Source organism: Motacilla alba, chromosome 1A (genome assembly GCF_015832195.1).
Source record: "Motacilla alba alba isolate MOTALB_02 chromosome 1A, Motacilla_alba_V1.0_pri, whole genome shotgun sequence".
Taxonomy (NCBI): Eukaryota; Metazoa; Chordata; class Aves; order Passeriformes; family Motacillidae; genus Motacilla; species Motacilla alba.
In genome coordinates, this window is record NC_052031.1 from 62,327,146 (window position 1) to 62,354,561 (window position 27,416).

The 27,416-nt window shown below is 36.7% G+C and overlaps 1 protein-coding gene across 4 annotated transcripts in view; it reads left to right on the top strand.

Annotated features, from left to right (window-relative positions):
- Positions 1-27,416, top strand: part of LOC119708346 (PARP1 binding protein) — a 40,059-nt gene that overhangs the window by 487 nt on the left and 12,156 nt on the right. For 3 of the 4 annotated variants that reach the window (XM_038154625.1, XM_038154624.1, XM_038154627.1), the window contains exons 2-7: positions 379-902; positions 8,218-8,445; positions 9,327-9,434; positions 10,878-11,048; positions 12,615-12,769; positions 23,151-23,334. In XM_038154625.1, the coding sequence (XP_038010553.1) occupies positions 753-902; positions 8,218-8,445; positions 9,327-9,434; positions 10,878-11,048; positions 12,615-12,769; positions 23,151-23,334 (996 nt within the window). In that variant the 5' untranslated portion in view covers positions 379-752. Of the gene's footprint in view, positions 1-60; positions 195-378; positions 903-8,217; positions 8,446-9,326; positions 9,435-10,877; positions 11,049-12,614; positions 12,770-23,150; positions 23,335-27,416 lie in introns of those variants that run through there. The other variant, XM_038154626.1, reaches the window with a different exon arrangement.

A 27,416-nucleotide genomic window follows, 5' to 3' on the forward strand; every position in this document is an offset into this window, starting at 1 on the left:
AAACGCGCTGTGGGCTCTGCCTCAGCTGTATGGGGAAAGGTCAAAGGTTGAGCTTTGTCTTCCCAAAGTAAATGGGATGAGTGTTGCTCCTGTACTGTCACTACAGGGTTAGGAACTTTGTTTCAGAAAAGAAGAAGTTTAAAGGCAAACTTCTACTTCATTGTCACGTACCCTCTCTTGACAAATGCAAGAAGGTGAGAGAGACCAAAGCATGTCCTTTTATTGCTAGAGAAGATAATGGCTTATAGAATTAAAACCTCCCAAATTAAAAAAAAAAAAAAAAGAAAAAAAAAAAAAGAAAAGACTATATTGGTAACAAAAGTGTTTAGAGTCATCTATGTTAGTAACTCTTAGAAATGTTAAATCTCTTTTTTCCAGGTCTAAAACATCCCCATAGACACTCATCTGTATGTATAGCAAGTGCAGAAAGTACTGAAGACACTCTGAGGCTGCTTTTGGAGACAAAGACTCATGTTTGTGATAACATTCCTTTATGTTGGCATAATGTACAAGGAAAGTAAGAGCTTTGTGAAGGCGTGACATGCATAAGCACTTTTAACCTCTTATCTTCATAGTTGCTCTGTCACAGTAAGGCAAGTCTGGTTTAGTTGGAACAGTGTATTCTAGGAACTTGGTCTTTAAGAAGATCCAACAGGGCTTGCACAGCTTGTTGGGAGGTGAAGACCTGCATATTCATCTGGCTTAGTTATATTAGTTTTTCTCTTGATTATATCAATCTTCTAGTCTGGACAATGGTTACTTTCCAGCAAAAAATTTTACACTTGGTCAAGTGTTTCAGAAGACAATGGCCTTTATTTTCCAACTCTGAAAGGACTACTGTGTGTGGAGCAGACTGCATGTTGATGGCGTTACAGCTGTCCATGGCTGAAGTCAATAAACAGGTTAGCATTCTTTTCAGTATGTTCTTGGTACTTGGCACACCTCAGACTTGGTTCTCTGGCTGCACTTAGTGCTTAGGCACCAACTTGAAATGGCTTTTTGGTTGTTTCCTTGTTGTTTGTTAAAACTGGGTGTGTCTGAGAGCCAGATGCAACAGGGCAAGAAAATGAATATGATTAAGTGCACCATTGAAGCAGGGTTTAGAAAAAGGAACTGTGAGACAGATGAGAGGATGGAAGTGCTTTATGTATATATTTGAGCTCCAAACTTTAAACACTAGTGTGTTTCTGCTGACCATGTCACTTCTGTTTATTTCCATCGTATGTTGCTTTTGTGCTATAGAACAGCACGAGAGAACTATGGCATTTGGGGTGCATTTTTTTTCTGAGTGCTCCAAGAATATTTCTGAATGACATGTGAAGAACATGATTACAAAACTGATTTGGTATAGTTTGTGAGAGTTGCACTTACCACAGTCCGTTCTTGGCTGCTGCTTTTCCCGACACTCGTCGGGTGAAGGTCTGTATGTAGCTGTAAGTTGTGAGTGTGTACCCAGCACCAGTAGGAATTTTATGGCTTTCCCTGTGTGTGTACATGAAGTGTCAAATGGTGAAGAGGAGGTATAACCCTAAAGTATCTCTGAAAGAAGCACTATGGCTTGTTAGTGCTGGAGGATGTCTGAAACGTACCAGAAACAGTTGCAATATACAATCAGGCCTTTGCCTGTGTCTCATCTAAGGAAAACTATTGCAATGCTTGTTTTAATAACCTAAAGATACCTTTTTAGGTTAATTAACCTAATTGTTGATGAAAACAATCCTGACTGTTTTTGGAAGACTTACTCAGGTATTGCATAGTAAATCAAATATGTAGTAAAAAGCTTTAGTGTAAGAGAACCAAAACAAATGTACCAAATCAACAAACATACCAGAAACAAGAGAACCACATCAAAGTGAAATCCCTAAGCCAATAAAAAAACCCAAACAAACAGAAAACCTGCTTCAGTTTGTGCATCAGAAAAAAATTAGTAGTCGAAAATGTGCAGACTGGGAGATATCTCTTGTCTAAATGTTAAGTATAAAACTGGTTAAATCATCCCCCATTGTTAGAAACATTACAGTAAGGATACCAAAATGTCAAGATACTACATTTGTACTTGTCGGAATGTAATATATTCCAGCTAGGAGTCTGGTGTCCTCACAATACCTGTGTAGGTTAAAATGAAAAAATCAGTGTGCATCAAAATTAACTCTTGGAAAACTGGTAAAAGACATTAATGCAAAACTACATATGAAGGTGATTGCTGTTTGTCATGTTTGTTGTGATTCTCAAGGGAAAACTGCAAACTGTTTTCCAAAGCCACCTCTGGGAACTAAAATGTGTTGTTCTACTGTATGCCAAAACTTACAGACATGAAAAGGTTATGGTTCATTACTCCCTGTTTTCCTTACAATAAGTTTTCTTCTTCCACTGGAGGTAATTAGTTTATTCTACTTTAACCTTCTTTTCCTCTTCCGATAATATTCCTCTCTTCCAGAAATATCTTTTCTTTCAGAGATGATCTAACAAAAATTATACCAGTTATTTTCAACTAACTTAATTTTGAAATGTTTAGCTTCTCCTTCGGATCTGAAGAAAGAACAAGTTTTCAAAACCCTGATTTGTTTTTTCTGATTTATACTAGTTGGTCCAATAAGACAAACCTTGGTTTGCATATGTGGGTTAAAATAATTTTATCATTTACGTGTTTGCCTCTGAAGCACAATTTCTTTACATGGTATCCATATTGAAGTTCACAGTCTTAAAGCAAAATCTGTCTGGTTTATTTTGTCCAGCACTGAAACTTCAAACTAAGATGCAGAGTATTACAGTTGTAGGCATGTCCCTAGTTAGGTTTCTGATCTAAATACAGTAATTTTGATTTGTTAGCACTTGTAGAATGGAAATATATTTTGGTAGATTCAATTACTGCAATAAAAATAATTTCTTTAACAGGCTATTGAGTGGCTGTATTGAGAAAAACCCAACATATCCAACCTGTCACAAACAACCAAAATACACTTCTCTTCCTTTAGGAGCCTGGACAATTTTAATGGGTCTGGTGTTTTAACTGATGCCTGTATCCACAGTGGAAATGAAAAATAACCAAGCTTTTAGGAGAACTCTAGGAAAAGTTTAAAAGCTTCATAATCTATTAATCTTAAATTTCACTGGAATAAGGGTAGCTAAAAGTGTGATAAACCCTGATCAAACAGCAGGGATGAAAGAAAAAAAAATCTATGCTCTGAATACCTCTGAAAATACTTTGGTTTGTGGCACAGTTGTAGCCATGTGGCATAAAGACAAGTGGCATAAGGTCTGTGATAGAAGCAAATACCTTTCACCTAGATTGATTAGCACAGATCTAAAATCTAGGAATATTTTCGAGAAGAGCCTTCCTCAAAGTTTGAAATAGTAATAACAGTTTTCAATGTGAAGTTCAGCTGAGAGTAATTGCTTTAAGTTGACTGTTTGTACCTGTGGATCAGCAGGGGTAGAAGATGAGTTATTGGGTCAAATAATCACCTGTCATTTTCAGACTATGGCTGTTTTAGCTAGTGAGATGGGAAAATGAAGTGTATAAAACAATTATTTTTCCAGAATCTGTGAGTTTAAGTTGTCAGAATTAAATGTGTTGTAAGTCTCTACTAGAATAAGAACTTTAATACTGGAGGAAAAACTGCTTCATTGTTGATTTTAGAAATATATCTTCCCTTTTGAAATTTGTGTTTGTATAGTTCTGATTTTGCATAGAAGCAGTTTTGGTATGTGGTTTATTTCTGTTCTGTGCTTCCATGAATGAATTTTTCATACTGACTGAAGAATATTGTTTTCTGTTCAGTGTCTTGTATGTCTTCAAATAATTTCCCCTAATTATTGTCTTTCCATGTTGGCATATGAAGAAAAATGTGGAGTTTTACAGTGTTACTCCCTTAAACTGTTCTATCTGTCTCCCTTTTGGTAATGAGATACTCCTAATTAACTTTGTAGCAATTTAATGTGATATGTTGCTTGTAATATGTTGTGATGATGCTGCTAAGAGAGGTTGTCTTGGCCGTTCTTCAGCAGGATTAATTTTTCACAGAACCACAGAAGGGTTGAAGTTTGGAGGGAACTCAGGAGGTAATTTTATCCAGCCTCCCTCAAGTAGGGCACCTGTCCAGGTGTCTTTCAAATTGTCTCTGAGGATGGAGACTCCATAACCTCCCTCCGTAACTCCGTGGACAACCTGTGCGAGTACTCAGGCATCCTCAGAGTAAAAAGGTGTTTCCTGATGTTCAGAGGGAACCTTCTGTGTGTGCTTCAGTTTGTGCCCGTTGCCTCTGCTCCTACCACTGGGCACCTTAGCAAATCTCCTGGCTCCATCCTCTTTGCACCCTCCCTTCAGATATTTGTATGCATTGAGGAGATCTTCCTTCCCTGTGAGTATTCTTTTCTCCAGACTAAACAGCCACAGCTTTCTCAGCCTTTCCTCATGAGTGAGGTGCTCCTGTCCCTTAATGGTGTCTGTGGGTGATACGTGAACTTTGTTGGCCTTCTCTCCAGTGTCTCTCTGTGTCTCCCTCATATTGAGGAGCCCAGAACAGGACACAGTACTTCAGTCTGGTCTCACCAGTGCTGAGTGGCCTTCTCTACAAGGGACAGGCTCTTCTTTAGAAAAGAATTTGGAGTAAAAAATATTTCCCTGGATTTTTTTTAGAGGAGATTATATATTGAGGCTGTTCTGCTATCTTTCCCATACCCTGTGTATTCAAATCCTATCCGTAAGTTAGTTTCATGTATTTTTGTTTTGCTTAACAATTGAGGTTGTTTTAACTGCGTTAAAACTCTTGCTGTCTAAGACTGGATGCATCTCTCCTAGCTTATCAATAGGACTTTTTCTTCTCCCTCCCATCCCTCTCTCCATAGTATTACAGGTGTCAGTTTTGAGGGGTAGAAGAAGCAAGGATGTGTGGAGGTTTTTTTTTTTTTTTGTTTTGTTTGTTTCTAACCACCAGGGTTCTAAATTTTCAGTCTTTTGTTTGTATTACCATTATAATTGATAGGGTTGGCTTTAGAAAGTTCTGGTTTGTTGTTTGGGTGAGTACAGTTTTCGCTTTGCCTATTCTGTGATTTTGCTGTTGTAACTACTGTTCCACTGTCCCATATGTACAATAGCTCTCTAGTAATCTTTAAACAGAGCATCTACTCTCTTGGGCCCTGGTACTTTGTTCCTCAACACTCTCCCTCACCCACCAAAAAAAAAAGTGTTCATTATCATTTCTCTAGGCTTGGGCTGTTGACCTGTAACTTCACTTCTTCTGCACTTTGCAGCCTCACAACTGTCCGATGTCCACATGCTTGTGTTCACATGAATCAGTTTCTCAGTCCATGCACAGCACTATCAGCATGATGGGAAACTTATTAAAAATGCTGCTTTTTCCTACCCTAATGTGCTTTATGTACCACAGTTTGGGAACTCCTCTGCTGTGTGAGAGTGTAGGGAAGCAGGGAAGGCTGAGCAGGACTAGAGGTGACAAGAGTGCAGAATTGCCTAATGTTTTGGTTTGGAAAGACAGGTGTCTGCTAAGGAAGGCCGGAGCCCCACCTGAACTGGAAACTGTAAACGCCCTCTCTCCAAATTGTTATAAATTTGAAATTAAAGGGGGGGCTCTCAGGCAAAGATATGGGAGCAGGAATAACAGTTATTTTATTAGGGAAGAAAACAAAAGAAAATAAAATAAACAATGCAGTAAATCAAAACTACACTGAGTCAGAACACAACCTAACTCCCTGTTGGTCAGGGTGCTGGTAGCAGTCCATTTGGAATTATGGCTGCAGTCCTCCTGGAGTGACAGGTGTGGTTCTGTTAGAGAAGGGATCCTGTAGAAAGGTGAAGTCTTCCTCTGAAGATCCAGTGGAAGAGGCAGCTATTCCTCTGGGAATCCAGTGGAAATGCTGTTCTGGTGTCCCAAGAGGTCAGATTTTATCCAGGTAGGAATTCTTGGCTGCTCCCTCTGGGTGGAGCATCTCCCAGTGGGATGCTGTAGTTCTTATCAGTCATGCAGTGACATTCAATAGCCTGTTATCAGCAGGTGTCTCCTGGGAGGGAGGAGTGGTTGTGGAAGAGATAAGGAAAAACTGCCAAATTAACAGAAGATAACTGCCACACCTCTAACAGATGGCAAATAGAATATATCTGGCCTTGCAATCTAGGACACCCAACTCAAGGACAAAGGCAGAAAACAATGCTGCAGTCTAGGGGTATGCCTGGAAAGAATAGACCCTACCCAGAGGTGGTGCTTAAGGATTGGTGAGCTTTTGTTTGGGAAGGTGGAAGCCAAAATTTTGATGCTGAAATGCACAACTTTCTGTTTTTTGAAACAATTTGCTGTCAAAATAGAAATTAATTTGCTATGTAGTTAGCACTAGAAAACTCGCAATACCTTCAAAATAGTAAAAAATGGTGTCTTTAAGCATGAAATGTTGCTACTGGATTTCAGACATTCTAAAACCAGAGTCCCCAGGTAACTTAATATAATGTATTACCAGGAAGTGAAGGTGCTGTATTGGTTCTATTCCTATGAAATTAAATACTTGCTCTGTGTATAATAGAATGGAAACATGGGACTTTTGGAACTTCCTTAAGCTATTAGCCAGTTGACAAATGCTTACTGCAAACACCACAGTATTTTTAAAATTAATTTTAAAACCAGAGACTTGACAAAATGACTGTGTAAGTAATCGAATATGCCATCACAGTAAATGCTTGATCACAAAGGTTAATATCTGGAATGTAATATTTGGATTTAAAATATTTTTGCAGCACTAACATAAACTTTGCTAATCTCTGCAGGCCCTTGATCTGGTGAGGAAAGGTTTTGATTTATTAGATACCTTATGAAGTTGTACTTTAACTTGGTACTCCAGAAGGATTTTGATTCAAAATAAAGTGAGAAAACAACATTTTTTCCCCATCTACTGCTGCTTTGATCTGTTTAAATCGAGTTATAATATGATTATATGTTTAATTTTTTGTGGAGCTGAAATAAAAATTAGGTGCTTTTCAGAAAACACATATGCAGTTTTAACATTCTGGTAATATGTGGAATAATATGTAAGTTCCTAGTGCTGATTTGTTATAACCCATGCACAAATAAGAAGGCAGAAAAGTTCTCTGAAGCTAGTATGTGTGGGTGTTCTTTAATTTTCTCTCTTTGTTCTTTGCCTAGGCAATATCAAAATACTTCACTTTCAGGATTTTGGAATTGTGTATTTAACGAGGTCAATTGAAAAAGTTGTGCTAAATGTGTTAGAACCCAAAGGAGGGATCATTTGGGCTGGAACAATGTAAATTATTAGAATTTCTCATGTTTTCTTATTTCATGTGTTCTGTTGCTAATTATGTTTGTAAGTAATTAATTGGCTTAATATGGAAATGTCATGAAATAGAATTAAACCTTTGCTGTAGACAGGAGCAGTCTGCCATTACGGACAGTGCAAAGCAAGGCTTGTTACTTGGTCACAGGGCATTTATCTCATGTTATGTGGTGAAAACCATCTTTTTTTGCTGCCACATATTGAGGAGTGCTTTAGATACCAGAAGTCTGGACAGAAGTTTAGCAGCAGGAGCTGGGAACTGGTACTCGGTTTAAAGAGCAGGGTGTGGACAAAAATGAGGAGGACAAGTTGTGAAAGAGAAGGTGGTAAGAGCAAGTGGTTGGAGGAGATGACAGAGGGGCACATGGAACAAAATCTGATAATTTTCACCAAGAGAGTGCAGCCTATACTGCATAGTTAATGCTAATTATAGTAGTAGTAACAGAGGGATGTGCATGATTTTAATGTATTTATTAAAACTGTGTAGCAACACTGTCAATGTTATGATAAAGTATAACTGTATAAACACAAGACAGATAAGCTCCTTGTTTAAAATTAACGTATGTTTTCCCAGTTTACTGTTTGAAACAAAGGAAGGGAGCCATATTTACTCCCTTTGGGAAGTAAATGCCTGCCTTGCTGAAAACCATTTCTGCAAATAAAGAACTTTTGCAATAAATAGTCCTGCAACATTCACTGTATTTTCTCATACATGCTTGATATTTTACATATCAGGAACAAATACTGCCAGAATATAACAAAATTCAACTGTCAATGCGAAGCTGTAAGACTTGGTTTCTGATCAATTTAAATTATAATGATTTTCAAATATATGTTTGTTGTTTATGTATTTGCAGCTTGCTTTAAATTTGTTTTCAAAACAAATTTATTTTGTTTTGCTTTTTTTGATTCTGTTAGCACCATGGAGATTTCACAGTATCACTTAGTGATGTGTTGGAAACATGGAACTATTTGTTACATGACAAACTGGGATTGCATGAAAACATGAAAGAACCTGAAAATTATGCTGATGTGAAAAAAGCCTATCACGCCTTCTTAGCAAGAAGCAATATGTTAGATTTAATAGACATATATCAGAAGTGCTGTAGTCTTGGACTTTTAGCTGAAGATGAAAGCATATACCCTGTAAGTATGTTTGCTTGACCTCTTATGTTGTTTTCACATATTTTTGGTTCCAGTTATGGATTTATGACACTTCTAATTATTCACAGGAGCTCTGGATTATTCACAACTTTGAGGAAGTCCTTGAGTTTAAATTACTAAATTTTGTAAAGGGATTGCAAATTCACTCAAATTATTTCTGTATTGTCCTGCTGGATAGTGAGGTCCCACAACTCTTCTATGAATAAATGACTCCTTGACATAAATTAGAATGAGACATAAACTGTAGGGATTTGGTAGAACTGGAACAAAGCTTAGTAATTAACATGCCATGGAGTTTTGGTTGTATGTTGATGCGCAGCCAAAATATTTGTAATGATTACAATTTTGAAAACACCATGCTCTTTAAACAAAACTTCTGTATAATATATGTATTTGCATGGTAGGGTTTTTGTTCAGAAGTTCAGTTCAGCTACTCAGTTACAGCTCTGTGGTAGTTTATTGCAGGTCTTTTGTTTATTTGGGAGTTCTAATGTGTTTTTCTTTTCCTCCCGCTTTTCATGGGGAAGATGGAGAACTTAGATGGGTTAATGAGCTCTTCCTGAACTTGGCATAACATATTAATGTTCTCCAAAATGTAAGCAGTGGATTTTAGTGCAAGTGTATAAGATCAATTTTTTAGTGCAAGTGTTTGAGATCAATTTCTAAGTTAATTTTAGTCTTCCACTTTATTTCTCTACTAGAGCAGTTGTACTTTGAAACTCTTAAAACTAAAAGTAGACTGTAAGGGCTGTGCTGACCTCAAACACTAGAAAAGTGACAGATAGGTTTACACCAGGTTTTAAACCCACTTTTACATTCTAGTCATCTTCATATTTAAGTTTATTATGATCTTTTTATTAAAGGTTCAACTGTTGGAATTTATTTCTGGTGTAATGAATGCACAAGGAAATAATGGTTCTGTTCTTTCTACTCCTACACAAATCAACAGACAGGGCCAGGAGCATGTGAAGGTAAAAATTATATTTGTCTCTTGTAATGTTCTGTATCTATTGAAAAGATGAAATATAACGTAGTTTTGTTTTCCAATGATTGTTATTCAAATGTGGCTGGGTTGAAAAAAAACCACCCTTCATATCCAAACTCTCTATCACTTGAGTATATTGTAGGTGTGTATGGGGCTATGTGCTGAAATTTATATTCTGGAGGGCAGTCCAGCATGACAGGCACTTGATAGAGAACAAATTTTTTTACAAATACATCATCACCTAAACATTGTTTTTACTGTGCATTAAATGAAGTAATCTCCTTTGATTTCATTTTATTAGCTTGTAGTCCCTTACAAATGGAAGAAATCTGAGTAGCCCCTGTAGTGATAGCTGGAGCAAAGCAAACAAGGTTTGGCTGTCCCAATAGAGGACTTGAGGACTCTCTCCCTTTATCAACCACCAAAATAAGAATCTCTGGGTACTTTCTAGCAGTGTTTGAAATGCTGGAGCTTTTGTCATTTCCAAGCTTGCTTTTCTCATAGTAAATGGCAATTTCAAATCAATCTTTGGGTATAACTCAAAATATTTCTGGACAAGAAAATATTTTCTGAACTGAGGTTCTCCCCTAAACAGCACTTCTACCACTAACACAATGACTTTCTTACTGCTTTGACTTGTGCAGTAAAAATATTCTTTGCTCTTTTTTCCTCTTCTGAGGACTATCTTTGCAGACTGTCACATGTACATATTTGGTTTTGTAACTATATTTTGTTGTGTATGTACTGTGGTATGAGAAGATATTCCATAGCAGGTATAAATTTTCTTGTTATATGTTCCTCTGTTAATGGCCTTTTTAAAATATTTTTTTATTCCTGTGCTTGCAACAAAACTGCAAATTCTTCTGTTCTGGGGCTGTTCTCACAGGGTCTGGAGCAGTGCTGCAATATTAGCAATTACAATGTTATATATTAGTTATGTGAGTGGGGCTAGATCACAATTTATGTCCAAACTTAGCCAGTGGTGTTTATTTGATTGAAATCCCCTGGAACCAAAAAAAAAAAAAAAATTACTGAACCTGTGGCAGAGCTGGCAAGTAGTTGAAAATCTTACTCTTTAGAAGTTAATGACAAACTCTTAAATGGTTTAATGGTGCTAGTATTTGCTTTGAGATAGAAAAGGGGTGTCTGTGGGGAGGTTTCTAAACAGAAATTCATAACCAATTTTAATAACCCCCAAACCACCTTGTGGATACTCAAGTACCATATATACAATTCTAATTTATTTATCATGTTTGTTTTCGTCAAGACTTCCAGAATCCTCATGCATAAAGTAGCATTTGAAATGATGCAAGGTGAATTCTTACTTTTCCAAAAACTACATCAGTACATGTCTAATTAACTTTAAAATAAAATGAAGCATTATTTTCAGCACCAGGAGGACCAATTTGTGTGATGTTTGCTCATGCAGGTGACAATCCTGGCAAAGAAGTCTGTCTGTTCATATTTAAGCCTTTTGGTGAATTCTAAGGATGATCTGGCATTGGCTCATATTCTAAATGTTCCTGACAGAGGACTTGGTAGAGAAGCCTTCACTAACCTAAAACATGCCTCACAGGAGAGAAAAATGTCAATTTTTCTGGTATGTGTGTCAAATGAATCTTCCTGCAAGATTCAATAGTCAGGGTCAATAAATTAGATTTCTAAACAGAGAATATGCCTTTAATCTGATATGCAACACTGATGTTTGCAAGCTCAGTCAAGTACCACCATGAACAGGATTTTAAAGCTAAAAATACAATGGATTCTGTGGGGAGAAATGATTTCTTGTTTGGTCATGGGATCTCAAGGTGGACAGAAAAAATAGTTTCTGTGTGTCTCTCAAGAGTTCTAAAATGGGATCTTGCAGTAGTTGTCAGCACAGGACCATCTCAAAAATAGTTGAAATAAGGTAAATAAGAATTCTTTCTGCAAAGAATCACTGTAGTCCCTCAACTCAAAATAGTCATTAAATTTTGCATGCAGTGTAACCTCAGTGCAGACAACAGCAGTCTGAGTTAAAAACAGTATGGGTATGTAGTCACTGAAACAGCTGCATTCTCAAATTTTTATGATTAAATAAATATGGAAAAGTTGTGAAATGTCAGTTCCAGGTTTAATTATTTTAGCTCCTAATGCTCTGTTAACGTTGTATAAAAAACTGTATGTGTTTGGACTGGATTTACCACATCTTCACAGTTGCCAGAGGGGAAACTTCTCTGCTGTGTATAGAAGTCATCTTTTCTGGCATCTGTGTCTTCTAGAAATCCTGAAAAGGAGAGTATTTTCCATTGGGAAGGCAAAGTCCTGTGAATTGTGTACTCAATCCATAGGAAATCTTTAGCTCAAAGACAGGAATACTGGCAGGTTTACTTTCTGTGCTAGAGTAATTCCAGTTTTTCTCTTTTCAGCCCTAAGAGCTTTATGATTTAGCTCTGTACTCTGAAATTAAAATTTATGTGTAGAATTAACATTACTGCATCTGTGTCAAATGCATTGGATTGTATCCTTACTTTCGCCTTCCTGAACAACTGCTAGGGTTTTTTTTCTTACTGTTGCCTTAAAATTTTGGAGGTTGTGCTCTAAGGCATGCTTTTGGCACATCTTCATTGTCTTACAGCATATAAAAATATATGGACACTTTCAGAATGACAGAAGCCTTAACTGTCATTATTTTTGATAAGATTTGAATGTGCATTATTTGCATCTCTGAAAATTGTTATAAGTGTTGTTACAAGAAGTCAACTTTTACATGCTTATGTTAAAATTTTCCTTGGGTCACAGACAGCCCTCTAAATATAAGGGTAGTTTTTGTGAGGCCAGCAGGAGCATTTGAACAGCCACAACAAGAGTTTTGTTTGATGATTTAATAAGTTTTTTGTCCTAAGCTTTCAAAAGGCCGAGGTAAACATCAAATTAGTTTGGGTTAATTTTACTTTGGCTCGTGTTTTCTTTTTTTAAATTCTATTATTCTATTTAAGTATTGATCTTGCAAATATTGAGATGTACAGAGCTTGCAGTTAGGAGCTGTTGTTTGATTTCGGGGTAGCTATTTCTGCTATCAGCCAGCTTTTACACAATTTGCAGACCTGTAGGAAAGGCTCACTTCAGTGTATGTACAGTCCCTGTCTGTCTGTAGTTTGATATTTCTGGCTATTTCTCCTAATAGATGGCAACATCTTTTATACGGACCATAGAACTTGGAGGAAGAGACTCTGCATCTTCTTTGTATGATCCTTTAAGAGCCCATGTAAAAGGGCTTTCCAACTTTGTTCATTTTATTGACAAGCTGCAAGAAATTGTTGGTGAAGTCTTAAATACAAGGTAATAGATTTTTGTCTTGGTGTGACCCCCTCCTTTTCTTGTGCCTGAAAAAGAACAAAAGAAAATCAAATAACGTAAAGGATTCAGAGTAAATTTTTAAAAATTAAACTGTATTTGAAAATGTAATTGAGAAACAATTGGGGTAAGCTTATGAATTTTGGAGGGTTTTTTTTTTTAATTGAATTTTTATCAAATCTATGTATGTATGGTGGTTTGGTTACTTCCCTAGTTGTAAATGAAGTTACAAAGATTTTCTACTTGTGAGTCTCTTAAATGCATAAACTGATATGTGCTTTACTTCTTGCTACTTAATTCCTTCCTTTTGGCCATTTAATTCTGTTTACCCTTATGTAAAGGAGTCTTTGTTGCTGCTAACAAATGACAGTGTTGGTTATTTGGCCTTTTCCTTCTTTCATTTTAGCTATATAAATGAAGCATAAGAATTATTTCTTAGGGAGCCTCTGAGTTGCTGATTTTGGTTGTGTTTGAAGAACTGAAGTTAGTCTTTTGGACAGGCTTATAAATTTGTGATTAATTAGAGAACTGTAAATGTAACACGGGTTTGAACTGGTAAGTACTGGCATTATTACAGAGAGAAGAGCTATTTCCTTAAGCTTCGTAGAAATTAATGATTTTGTCATTTATAATCAGTAATTTTTCCATACAAAACTTTGGCAAATAAGCTATAATAGTTCTGTCTTTGATACTAAAGAATCTTTTTTTTTTTTTTCAAGTTTGAATTGAGTCTAATCCTCACAGTGGAAAACAAAATGTTATAAGTAAGCATTATTTAAGTTAATGTTGAGTTTCCATTGAAGCTGCAAGTGGGAAGTATTTCTGAAGTTGTTTTGCAGTTTTGTCTTACTTTTTTATTCTGCTTTTTATACTTTCATTTCAACATCCTGTATGCCAGAGACGTACTGTCTGTGCTGGTGATTAAAGAAAATTATTTGCTCAACATACAGTATATGCTATTTTTCCTTTGTTTAAATTATATCTGGCACTGTATATTAATAAAAAAATGAGAAATGGAAAAATATGTATATGCATGAACTTTTTAGCATGAAAAGACTTTATCAGGTGAATACGGTTCAGAAAAGTGTAGCATAAAATGCTGTATCTTGGTAATTACTCCTCTGTTTAAAAGATAATGTTTAAATGTGAGAAAAATCGGACTGGGATAGTTGCTGGGAGTTACCAGCTTCTCACTGGGTGAATTCTCTAGAGCTTAGAAATGCTTTTTAACATTCAGATATTTATTGTGTAGCTTTCCCCACTGCAACTGCTGTGCCATTTATTGTAGGGTATAAATCTTCTTAAATTGGCAGTACACATGTAAGTGCTGCTGTTTGTCTTGCTGACCAGGAGTGGAATGTGGCTGTACTGTGCTGGTTGTAGCACCTCTCATACTCCACCTGGCCTTTATACCCTCGCAATGTAAAATATGTTTTTCATCTGTGTGTCTATAGATGTTTTCAAGTGTTTGCTATGTCACATGGATGAGGACTGTCTATGTGTCCTGCCTGTCGTGTGCCACTTGTTGGGAGTTCCAGAGGATCCAGTTCAGTGCAAAAAATTTCTCTAGTTCTGTTACTGATGCAAAGTAAAGACCAGAGTGGGGGGGAAAGGCAGCAATGCAGAAGAATCCTGAGTTACTATAGAAGCCTGCTGAGAAATCCAAGAGCAAACTAGACAACCTGTCTGTAGCATTGCTCTCTCTGATGCAGAGACTGGCCAACCTGCATTAACCAAGTCTCTGCATTGGCTATGCCCCAAGAAAAATGCTGCGTTTTTTACTTAATTATTAGAAACCTGTGATTTCGGCTTAATTTTGTTACAGTGGACGTCTTATGAAACTTGTAATTGCACAAAATACAAAGTAGCCGAATAAATGATGGGTTACTGTGGAACTCATTTTGAAAAGAGGCTTTTTTCATCTGCCTGATTCCTTTGCTTTGGGTATCTAGAAACCAAATTGAACATCTTGGACAGTGGTGGGAAGCGCTTAAGAATATTTTGAATTTAGGATATATTGTGCAACCAAGTATTTGCTAACCTGTGGAGAGTAACAAAAATGTTTCTTATCTCCCCATCATTCCGCTAAGAAAGTGAACGATAGATTAGATCAACAACGGGAAATCTGTTCAACAGAGTGGAAGTTTAATGAAACTGTGATGGTTTGGTTCAAATATGGCACTCCTGATAGCAGGAGAAATGGAAAGACAAAAGAAATTTGGTAGTTTCAAGGTTTATTCACTGAAGACAACATTTCTATAAATCTCTGGCATGTTGAAACTGTTTGCCTCTCCTTGTTCTCTAGATGTCTAATATTAGAAGACATCACTAATCTTTCAAGAATCAGTAGCATGAATATTTGTTAACATTTGAGGGTGCTGTAAAACTTGTAATGCTAAAACTATTTATAGATTTGTACTTAAAAGACTTGGACAATGTTGATACAGTAAATGGAGAACTTGGATGTTCTACTTTTTTTATACCTGCTTCTTGACAAGGAGCATATCAATGTTGTATTTGTCAGCAAAATGGATGAGTATTATACACCTTAAGATCTGAAAACTCTTTCCTGCTGGTATAAATGGAAAGCTGCACGTCTGGTCTGTCATTCTGGAAACCCTTTTCTTTTAGGCCAGAAGAACTCCTGAAATGACTTTCCCCAAGTTTGTTTAAACAAGTGTGACTTAAAATTGGAGAACAGAAGCTCATTGGTCATGTTGATCGATGGTTGGTGTTGATCGATGGTTGATACCGTGCTTGATGGTTGGTACGGGGGGATATGTGTACATATACATACACGTTAAAAAATCCCCGCTAATTTTGTAGAGCAGCAAAGTTGGGAGGTTGGCAGCATGTTTTCCCCTCAGTTGGGCGCTGCCCTCGGCGCAGGCAGCGGCCGCTGGGTGTCACCATCGCCCAGCTCACACCGCAGCCGGGTCGCGCTCGCCGTGTCCCGCTCGCCCCACCGGAGCGGCTCCGCATCGCGGGCCCCTGCAGCCTCCGCAGCCCGCTGGAGCATCACGCAGCTCGCCTCCACCGTGGCGATTTGTGCTCTCTGCTTCCCCTCGACAGGGAAAATGCTGTTTCTTATATGCTTCCTTTGGGAAGCCGTGATTGCATCTCGAGGCGTGGTAGTATTTGGGGAGAGAAAGCACATTGGGCTCTATCTAGGCTTGTGCTGAATGTTTGAGTTAATTGGGCAGTGTTCACACAGCCCTGGAGGTTTGTGGTCTAAAGTTGCTGGAAAGTTGTGCAAGCATATGCAAAACATTATATATAGGATTGCTTAAACTTAGGATTGTAGGATAATTCAGGTTGGAAGGAACATCAGAAAGTTTTTGGTCCAACATCCCTCTCAAAGCAGGGTCAATTATGGAGTCAGCTCAGGTTAATCAGGGCTTTATCCAGACAAGTTTTGTACAGTCTCCATCCTTGGAGGTTTTTAATCTCCCTCTTGGCAGCCTATTCCAATTGCTTTTGTCCTCACGGTGAAAAGTTGTGGGGTTTTTTTCTTATATTGAGTTGGGACCTCTCTTGTTTCAGTTTATGCCTATTGTCTTTTTTCACTGTCTGTCAACATGAGTCTGGCTTAATCTTCTTGCTTGCCACCCTGTAAGTATTGGAAAGCTGTTAGTAAATCCCCCTGAAGCCTTCTCTTCTGCAGCCTGAACAAGCTGTTCCCGAAGCTGCTTCTCACAGGGCATGTCTGCCTGACCAGCTTGGCAGCCCTCTGCTGAACTTGCTCCAGTTTATCAGTGTCTTTCCTGGACTGGGGGCCCAAAACTGGACACAGTATTCTAAATTTGGTCCAACGAGTGCTGATTAGAGAGGGATAATCACATTCCTCAGACTACTGGCTACGCTACTGTGGATGCAGCCAAGGATACTGTAGGCCTCCTTTGCTGCCAAGGCATGCTCCTGGCTTGCAGCTTACTTGCTGAACATGCACCAAGGTTTTTTACACAGAGCTGCTCCCCAGCCTGTATCATTGCAAGAGGTTATTCCTTTCCAAGACTTTGCATGTCTTGTTGAATTTCATATGGTTCCTGTCAGCCCATTCCTCTTGTCTGTTTAGGTATCTTTGCGTGGCAGCTCTGCCCTCGAGAGTATTGACTGTTCCATCCAATTTGGTGTCTTCTGCAAACTTGATGAGCATATAATTTTAGAGAGTCACTGCCAAAGGTAATAGGAAAAAAAACAGGTTTCAGGATAGGCCCTTATGTTACTCCATTGTTACAACATGTTTGCTACCTTCTGAGTATGATGATCCAACCAGTTGTTAACTCCTCTAATTGCCCGTCCATCCAGACTGTAACATCAATACTCCTATGTTGAGAGTATTCTCTGACAGTATTGATAAGCCTTGCTACAGTCAAGGGAAATGACACCCACCGTTCTCCCCTAGTCTGCAAATCCAGTCATTTTGTTAAAGGGAAAAACAGATTGGTCAGGCATAATTTACATTTGATAACTGCATGCTTATAGTTACTAGCTGCCACCTAATCCTTCCTACGCCCAGATACGTGTTCTTAGAAGATTTTGCATTATTTTCTTGAGGAACAAAGTGAGTCTGATGAACTTGTGACCCCCCAAACTGTCTTATGGGGTTTTTTAGGTGGTTTTTTTTTGGTTTTTTTTGCAATTATTTGCTTTTCTCCATTTGTCAGGAACCTCACCTGGTCACCCTGACTTTTCAAAGATGATATAAAGTTGTCTTATGAGGGCATTTACCAGTTTGATTAAGGCTCTTGGACGCAATCCATTTGGTTCAATGTTCTTGAACATACTTGGTACTGTCAAGTGAAGCCTGATTTGATCTTTATCCACTGCTGGCAGCTGTTTTCTGAAAAAAATTCTCTAATCAGAGAAATTTTTGTTGGTAAAGACAAAGGTAAAGAAGGCACAGAGTACTACTTCTGTTTTATCTGTTGCAAAATCTGTCTTTCAGCGAAGGTCCCCAATTTTCTTTGTTCAGCAGGTGAAGCTCCTATAACATTCCTTGTAATTGTCAACTCCAGCTGAGCTTTGGTTTTCCTGATAACATCCCTAAATGCCCGGGTGATGTTTCTAGATCATTTGTAATCTGTCCCTTCTTCACCATTCTTTGTGAAGCCCTTTTGCATTCAAGCTCTGTCATCAGTTCACTGTTTAGCCAAACTGGTCTGCTGATATTTCTGCATATTTTCCTAAGTGTTGTGATGGAATGGTCCTGTGCTCGTAATATTATTATAGTATAATATAATTTATGTTATTATAATTAATAACAGCTTGCCTGAGCGCCTTTGCCTTTTAGAACTTTCTCACAGGGAATTCAATGGCTGCTCATCAAGACTTATTCTAGGAAGAATACTTGTTTACTTTTATAGCAACTTTGTCACCAGACTTGGGTAGCAAAGCTTGGGATGGAGAATATGAAGAGTCACTCTAATTTCTTCCAACGAGCTGAAAGAGAAATATTAGCCAATACAGCAAAAGTAGCAGCAGCAAGATGGAAAAATACTCTGCAATAGGTTTCTTTTTTTAGGCTGTGTTTTTGTTATGGATATAATAATCTGTGAAGCTCCAAAGGCTTTAAGGAAGAGTCTTCACTTAATTTTGATACCTGTGAGAAAATTAGATTAATAATCATACATGCATTGCTGGAGGTAGAATTTTTGAGTACTGTGAGTGCTTTGATATAGTCTTTTCCTTTACAGATATATTTAAAATCTATGAGTTTATGTTGATAAAAATAAAGTCATATCTATGATATGATTTTATTGTTGAAATTTTGTAATCTAAATGAATATGAACTGCTATTTTTTTTTAATTTATGCTTATAAGAAATAAGCCTTTAAATTTCTTTAAAAGCACAGTTACTGCTCTGTTTGAAACATTTGTATAGTATTTTTTCCTAGACATATTTTGTCCCATTCTTCTACCCAGGTAGATGGAGCTCTAGTTGCCGTCTTGCTGCTTTGTGTTTGAGAATGGAATTACTGCTGCTCTCTTTCTATAGCTCTAAATTAAAAAATTGGATAACTGAGCAGTTTTAAAGTTCTGAAGCATCTTTTAAACCCATAGCAAGGAAAAAAGGCTGTGATCTCCTTGCATCCTGTGCTTACTGGGTGTTTGTGATTTCTTTTAAGACACTTGTTCCCACTGCCTAAGTCAGATAGCTATATATTTGTCATCTATTTTTTACCTCTGTTGAAGTTGAAATGAATGAATGACAATGTTGACCATAGTATAATAGAATTTTGACATATTCTTTTCTGTTCTTGGAATAGACTTCAGGACTCTGTTCTGCTTTTTATCAGGTTTTGAATATTGTCCATATCCTCAAAATTTTTTATCCTTGTTTTTGCTATTTTATTATTTTCAGAAAGTAAATAAATGTGCTCCTGCATCATAACTTTTCACACTAAGGCCTGAGTTCTGGAGGGAGAGCTCTTGCCAATGTAATTTAGATTTTTTGGTGAGCAGAGGAGTTTGTTTATATGACAATCTCAGTAGGAACAAAATAGACAAGGTGTGCTATTAGTTTCTTATAAATTAGTTACTTCTACATAAGAAAAGATAGTTTGATAAGGAAAATGAGATAGGAAAAGGCAAGGTTGGGACTCAAATTATGTAAGGCAAAAAGGGTTTGAGGGGGCACAAGATCTGTCAATATTTTTGGTAGAAGAAGTGACAGAAGATCAGATTTGTTCAGTGCCTGGGTAACATGTGGAGTTTTTACATTGCACTGTTTGTTTTTTTTTAAACTCTTTAGAAGCTCTGATGCAAATAATGCATTTCTTAATATGGGATTCATTTTATCTATATATAGACATTTGTTTTTCTCTAGCTGTGAGACAGATGAATTCTGCTTGAGCTGTCTACTGTTTTAGTGCTAAAAACGCTGAAGAAGGTGAGCCCCTCCTTCTGTCAGTTGGTCTAAAATAGTTGTGAATTTTCATGCTGATGGTCACATTTGGACTTGACTGGATCCATTCATTTGACAATTGCCACTACTGACTTCAGGCATTTGTGTTTAAACATTCTGTTGGACAGTGGAAAGTGGTTGTTTCTAAAGTGTTGGGGTTTTTCTTCCATTTATAATTACACTGATGAATTTCCTTTGGGTATTTCTATAATAGAAAAATAATTTGGTTTTCTGATAGAGTTTTCTTTCAGTTTGTACCTTTTGGAGAAAAAAATGTTGCATGTGACTCTGAACAGAATAATATTAGTAGCTTTTAAAAAAATGCTCTTTTACAACCTCTGCCATAGTGGCAACTCATGACTATATTTGCTGACAGGATTTGGTAAGAGTTCTCCTTCAGTTTAGACTGGGGATGAGATACGGAAGCACTTTATCCTAGAGTAGCTCATATCAGTAGCCTGTGATCTGAATGGAACATCACAGAAAACCTTTTAGCAGGAGCACTGACTAGAAGGGATAAGGTCTTGCCAATTGCCTTAGACAAATGGCATTGCTTTGTTTAATAAACCAAGTTAAATCTTGAATTCAACTAGATTTTTGCTGCTTCTTCAGAATTAAAAAGAACAAAGGTTCTTCTACTGCTGTAAAAATTATCTTAAGAGATGCCCATGTAATTCCATATTTAAAACAAACCTTTATGGTCCTTCTGGCTGTTAGGAGCTGCAAATTGGATAACATTTTCCAACTTTATTTTATTCCGATAAATATTTTTTAGTGCAATATCAGGTATTTTAAAGTTCATTCAAGTTCAATAGATCTTCTGAGTAATATAAATCTATGAAAGAGTAATATCAGAGCAATCTCTAATAGGGTGTCATCTTTGTAAAATAAACAAAACCCCAAACACCCCAGGTGCTGTTTTGCCACATTTTCCTTTTATCGTCATGGTTTTAGTTAATCTTTTTGAACCTCACTAGAAACAGATCTAAGAACTAGATTCAGCATTTTATATTTATATATATATATATGCAAAAATGTATATGCCTAATGACACAACACAACTTATGTGGTGGTATAAAATGGCGTAAGCTGTGGCAGGGCATGTCAGTGCTAATTCACACACATTGAATCAGCATTTTATGCCTTGGCCTTTGGTATAAATTCTAGTTGAAGTATAAATAAACTTTTCCTTGCTCCAGTTAATACTGTGTGTATCTGATAGGAGACTGGAGCTCTTTCTTGGAAAAGGAGGAGTACGGGGAGAAGAAGAGATTAAATTAACTTTATTTCTACTAGAAATATCTTTAGTTGGCATTGGGAAATAGAGGCAAAAAAATAAACATAGAAAATATTTTTGTGAAAGGTTTGTTATTTTTTCCCATTGAAAATCTATGAATCTATAATTGGGTTACATGCAGAGCAAAACATTTAAATTAAGGGCATGCTTATGTTAATTAACTGTGCTAGTGCCCAGTACTAGTTGTATAATAATAGTTTTTCTTCCAGCATACATATGGGTATATATGTTAAATGTGTGGAAATTATAAATTTATTGCTTATTTACAAGTAAGTTCAACATATCTACATATCTGTAGACAGATAACTGAACCTGGTTTTCACAGGGAATTTTAGTCAATAACTTCACCTGCTCATTTGTCTTGAAGTTCTAGGTTTAGTTCTCATTTAATACTTTTCTCATTTGAGGATGTGATTTTGGAAAATATAAGTTTAGGATTGAAGAAAACAGATCAGTCTGGCAAGAATCATCAGGAGACTTGGCTGCAGTTCCGATATGCATCTCTGAAACAGAGCTCTTCTTCAACATTTCTCTCCCCTTACCTCTTGACAACTTGTGGTGGATTTTTTTCCCTCCCTTTGAACTTTTCATTCTTGTGTGGTTAGATTGAATTGTGGGGTTTGGAGAAGTGGTACAATAGATTTTTTTAATAAATTTTTTTAAACTTCATTTCCAAGATCTGGATGGGTCTTGACCTGTCTACAGAGATACTGGACATGGTGATTTTTCTTTTGGCAGAGTCCATACACTGTGCTTAAATTTCTTCAAATCTTAAGTTTTTCTGTTTAATGAAGCCTAAAAATCTAATGTCAGTTGTATAATCTTTAGTCTGTAAAAGTTGAAGCTGAGAATTGTGTGGAAATATGTTTTTTTCCTGTTTAAAAAAACCCAAGAACAATCCCCCCCAAAGTTTCATGTTAGCGTCAGGTTTTTCAAGTTATTTAGAGGAGTCTTTTTCAGCCAGAATAAGCCAAAACAGTAAGGTCTCTGGCCCAGTTCCCTCCATGTATTTTAAGTGGAAACAATATAAACAAACTATTTTTCCTCTGACTCAATTCCTATTCTTATCAAGTTCTGCCCAATTATTTTGTATTTTATATGAATGTAGACATGCAGAGCTTCATTTGATGATGGTTCTCCCAACGGGAATTCTAAAATTTGTGTTCAGAATTAAATGTGTGCAAAATGCATCTTTATTTGCAGTTGCAAGGGATCTTTTTAGGGCAAGCTGGCAGGAGCATGGAGGAAACCAGTAAGGATGGAGCAAGTTAAAAACTGACTCGTGTCGCTCTTGGCTATATGACCTGGAGTAATGAAGCCATTGCTTTGGGGTATTGACAGAACTGTCATTTGCAGCATCATAAATGTACTAATGTACATAAATGTAGTAGAAAATCTACTGTAGGTGCCAATAACAGCTCAGGATGCTGCATTTCTGCTTTGATGTGAACTGCAAACCTCATTTAGGAAGAAAAGAGATTTTGAGAAGAGATGCATTATTATTTAGGAGAGCTGAGTGGTTCTTGTAATGCTTTATTTTCTTTGCCCAAGACAAAGCAATGGTAGAACATACATACTGGTTTGTTTAGGTACTGGAAAAATTGTTAAGCTTTTAACTCAAGGAGCTTATTCTCTTTTCCACAAAATCTTAATCGGAGTAGTCAGACACATGTGCTGAAGAAAGAGATTAATGGAGTGTGCCGTTTTAGCTAGTAGGGAAGTTCATGTAGTCTAATTACTATCTATTTAAATAAAATTGAAAGAAGATTGGGATTTTGAAGCACCTTCACAAAGCACAAAAGACTCAGATCTAATGGGGTATTAAACAGGAATGCATGGTTGAGTGAAAAATTTTGTTTACACTTAACAGTTTGAGCAAAACTGTACATACAGGTTTAAACAAAGTACTTTTCTTTGAACCTCTAAGGAGACATTAGTTTTGTATTGCAGCTCAGAGTATTACTAAATGCTGAATTCATTACCTTATAATTTTTTTTTTTAGAAACTGTTGTGTTGGACAATACGTCTACGCTGCTGTTTGATTTAAAAAGATCAAAGCTGTTCTGTCTGATGAGCAGGGAAGGCTGGCTATGTTCAGCATTAATAGGTGTACTCAAGTGTTGCCAAGATTAATGTGGAGATGACCCTGTGCCTATTTTCAGAATCGCAGGGGGGCAAATTCTGTCAACAGTGAAGATGCACTTGATAAAAGGCCGAAGCAATGGGGATCCTTTCTGTCGGGCAGTGGAGGAAGCTGTACATGACTTGGATTTGAAGATTAAAAATATTATCGATTCACAACAGGAAACCTTGACTGCTAGCACTACTGGAGTCAGTCCAGCACGGGTAATGGGATTTCTTTTGTTCTTATTACTGTTTAGCTTTATGAGAAAGCAAAAATCTTTTGTCTGTTTTGTTTCTTTTACATTTTTGAAAGACTATCTATAGAGTATAATCTTTTTCCTAACTGTATAAAAGTAGTCATTTCCTCTACGCTGTGATTTTAAACCTGTTGAAAAACTTATACCTGAGGATTACACTGTGGATATCAAAGAACTGATTTACATGAACTAAATTTCTTGCCTTAAAATTGAAAATAAAATACTCTTCAAAGCTAATTTGGTTGTGCAGTTATTATAAATGTAGTTACTTAGAAGTGTCAGATTTACCATTAATTTCAAAGCAGTAAATCTATAACAAATTTCCAAACAAAAGTCCCTCATGAAAATAGAATTAAGATTTGAGAACATGTATCAGTATTTTTTTATTAAAATACACAGGTTTTAATTAGTACAGCATCAAGTATTTCAAAGGGTAAGGCCTTCAAAGTAAACTTAAATATGCAAGAAATCTAAAGCATGGTAAAATGTGGAGTGGGAAGGGAATTAAAGCCCCAAACAATCATGTGTAAGCTTTTCTCTTTTAGTATTTCAAGACACACATGAAACTATTAATGACTTCATTTTCATGGAAGGAATCAGGTTTTTAAAGTTCTGTAAATCAGGTGTTGGGGGCATAATACAAGATTGCTATTTGTGGTTCATGTACTGTGAATCTACTCAGGTTTAGATTATAATCTTTTTGTGATGAAAAAAATCAACCAACTTTAATTATTTTATTTTACATTGCTGCTGTATAAGATATCTAATGTCATTTGTTTTTCTAGCAAATTAAAAAGTATTACATGCACCTTCAATGTCTTTAGAATTGTTAGGATGCTTTGTTTTGTGAAGTCATTGGATTTATGCCATGGTAGCAAAAGATTTTAACAAATTTTAATCAAACCTTCAGTGTACTTCTTCTTTATTAAGACAAGTAAAACCAGCCAGACCCTATTGGCTAGTTAAGCTGGTTTAAATGTGTGTTTCCACTGAGTATGTTGGATATATATTTCATCCATATTTTCCTGTTTGCTATGAATATTTGTTCAGTATATTGCTGTGTTTCCCTTTCACGTCCTTCTATTTGTTTCTCTTTCCCATCTGAGAAAATTATAACTCTCATCAGTTCTGTCCTTATTTAGCTACTTGAGTTAGCAACAAAATTTTTAAAAAATCATGTAGATCATTATAAGCCAGGTAAAAGCACTTTCTTAAAACTTCATCTTAAGAAAAATTCACCCTTGCTTTTCCAAAATATTTGTTTCTTACTGTTCTCCAGAAGTTCATAGTCTGATGACTCTGTAGAAATGTTTAGCAGTATCCTTGTTGAGGCAGAAGATGGTTGTATCCTGATGATGTGGGGAGGACCTGCAGTGGACGAGTTCATGAAGCGCTGTATCCCATGGGAGGTATTTCACATAGAGGAGAAGAGGAAGAGCATAAGGAAGAAGCAGCAGAAGGGACAAAGTGTTAGGAAGTGGCTGCAACCCTCATTCCCCATCCCCCATCCCCCTGTGCCATTTGAGGGAAGGAGGTAGAAAAGTTAAAAGTGAAGTTGAGTCCGGAAAGAAGAAAGGGTTCCCATTATGATTAAATGTCAATAAATTAGATTCGTTTCATGTAAGTCAAATCTCTTTTTCCTATGATTTGTAAGTGAACAATCTGTCCTCATCTTACTCCCATCAGCTTTTTTCAAGATTTTTTCACTTCCTGTTCTCTTTAGGAGGAGGAAGGATAAGAGTAGCTTGGTGAGCACCTGGCAGCTAACCAGGGTCAACCAGCACAGTACTTTGTGGGGCCTGGGGAATTAGAGATAAGTAGTAGCTGAGAGAGGTAATGGGCAGATGTGACTTGAACATTGGTAGAGAACAGACTAAGTGTGGGGAAACTCCTTTTTTTGTAATTATGGAGGAATGAGGGGTAGCATGTGTGTGAAGTGTTTGTCTGTGTCCGCGTTGTGTTTGTTATTTTGGTGTGGGGAATTCTTTTTGTTGATGTAAGTGAAGTCTGTGAAGATTGTGACAAATTTCCATTTTAACAATTATCCTTAAGCATATGATGCAGAGAGCTGAGGAGTGGAAAAGGGAGCTTAAACAGATGCTAAGATAGTGATACCAAATGGCATATTTTAGTGGAACCTGGTGTGGAGGAACCACTTGGTCTGGATGTTACTAAACGTATGGAGGGGGTAGGTTGCCTTTTGTAATGAAAAGAGAAAGCAAAAAGCAAAATTTAAAAAGTCCAATAAGTTTTCCAAATTAATTCAAGCTCTATTAGAAATTAGAGCATCTGTATTGTTAAGCTCTCAGGACAGCAAAGATTAATGCTTTGTTCTGATTCTTACATAGAGCTTGGGGATTTTGTTTTGATTTCATTTAATAAAAAAATACCCTGATGCTATAATTTTTCAGAAAAAATGATTTCTATTCAGTTTAAGTTTTGGTTTGATAGGCTGTTAGGCTTTTTTCCTATGCAAGAGATTAAATAATTTCTTTGAGTGCAAATTTAAAATATGAGCTTAAGTATAGAGATGAAAATTATGCCTCCAACTCCTGATATGGCTGCTTCCTCATAAAATGTACCTGAAAAGTGTAACTTCATTAGAAAAATATTTGAATTTCTCCTGGCAGTGGCAGTTTCCTTCCATCATTGCTCAGTTTTCCTGCAGATATCTGGTTTATAAGAATCTAGAGCTCCAGGGGGAGTTATTACTTTATGCAGCACGTAGCACTATTTTGTGTTCAAGCCTGCATGAGTGATTAATAGGAATTATGATTTATTTCTTCCTAAGAAAATTACTACTGTAAATGGAATCTGGCTGTAACTATTTTATTTTAAAAAATAAATTGATTCGTGATTAGGCTTATTTATAAGCGTGGTTTTTTTTTTGTCTTACTAGGATGTTTTTTGTTGTCTTACCTAGAGTTTTTATTTTGCCTTGGACTTTTGTCCATGGTTAGTACAGAGAGTGAGCCTCTGGTGTTGTAGTACTTGAGATTTCTGAAAGTTATTTCTAAAGATTTTTTTTTTCTTTGTGTATCATCAGTCAGATGATGCCAAGTTTGTACATCTTTCATTAAGACAAATTCACAATGGCACACATGACATTTAATAAAAATCTATGTTATGGTGATGTAATGACTGAAGAGGTTCAGCATAAATTTTGGAAGAAATTAAATGGTACTGAAATAGGCCAATTCTGTAAAGCCAAGTAACAACCATTTCTGTAATTGCTATTTCTAGCTATTGATTATAACTTATAGTATCTGACTGACATGTGTTGCTATGGTTTTTTGAAAGCTACATACACTAATTGATGTAATCAAATAGAGAGAAAAATAGAATTTGATCTTTTCAAGACTATGTTTAAAAGCTGTTAACTGATTAGATAAATGCAGTTCATTTTTTGTCTTGCCCTTCAGAATGAAGTCAGAGTATTCAGTGTTTCTGTGTATTAGTGAATAAGAGAGCCTATAGTTTTTAAATAACTACCACTGTGTATTAAGCCCTAAATTTCTCTGTGGAATTCCTAGTACCTTTAAAGAAAAATATAGCAACTTTCAAGATGTTTTAAGTCCCACAGTGGCTATGGATTTCTCCCTCTGTACTGCTGACTGTTGCATTGAGCACTTCCAGATGCGAATTGAGTTTTTTCTTTAAGGAATTCTTTATTCTTGTGGAAAATAGTGGGGAATTCACCCAAACAACAGGAAATTGCGCCATGTACCTCTGTCAAATCTTGATGGAAATCTCACTTTTAACCAACTGCTTTAGCAGATTATTAGTCAGAGTGGTTGGACTTCACCAGAATGTGTTTGTGTACTGGAGAATAGAGGGTTCATTTCTGCTGCACAGTTTCAGCATAGATTTATATATTTTTCTGTGTGACTTGCTCGTCAGTGTAAACCCGTAGCTGTAAACTCCACTCTAACTAGTTGGGATGAGAAAAATTTTCCTATGGAGAAATTCTGCATAAATTCCCCTTACTGCAAAAGGGAAGGAGGGCATTCTCACACCTTGCGCTGACGTAGATTGATTTTTGAAGGT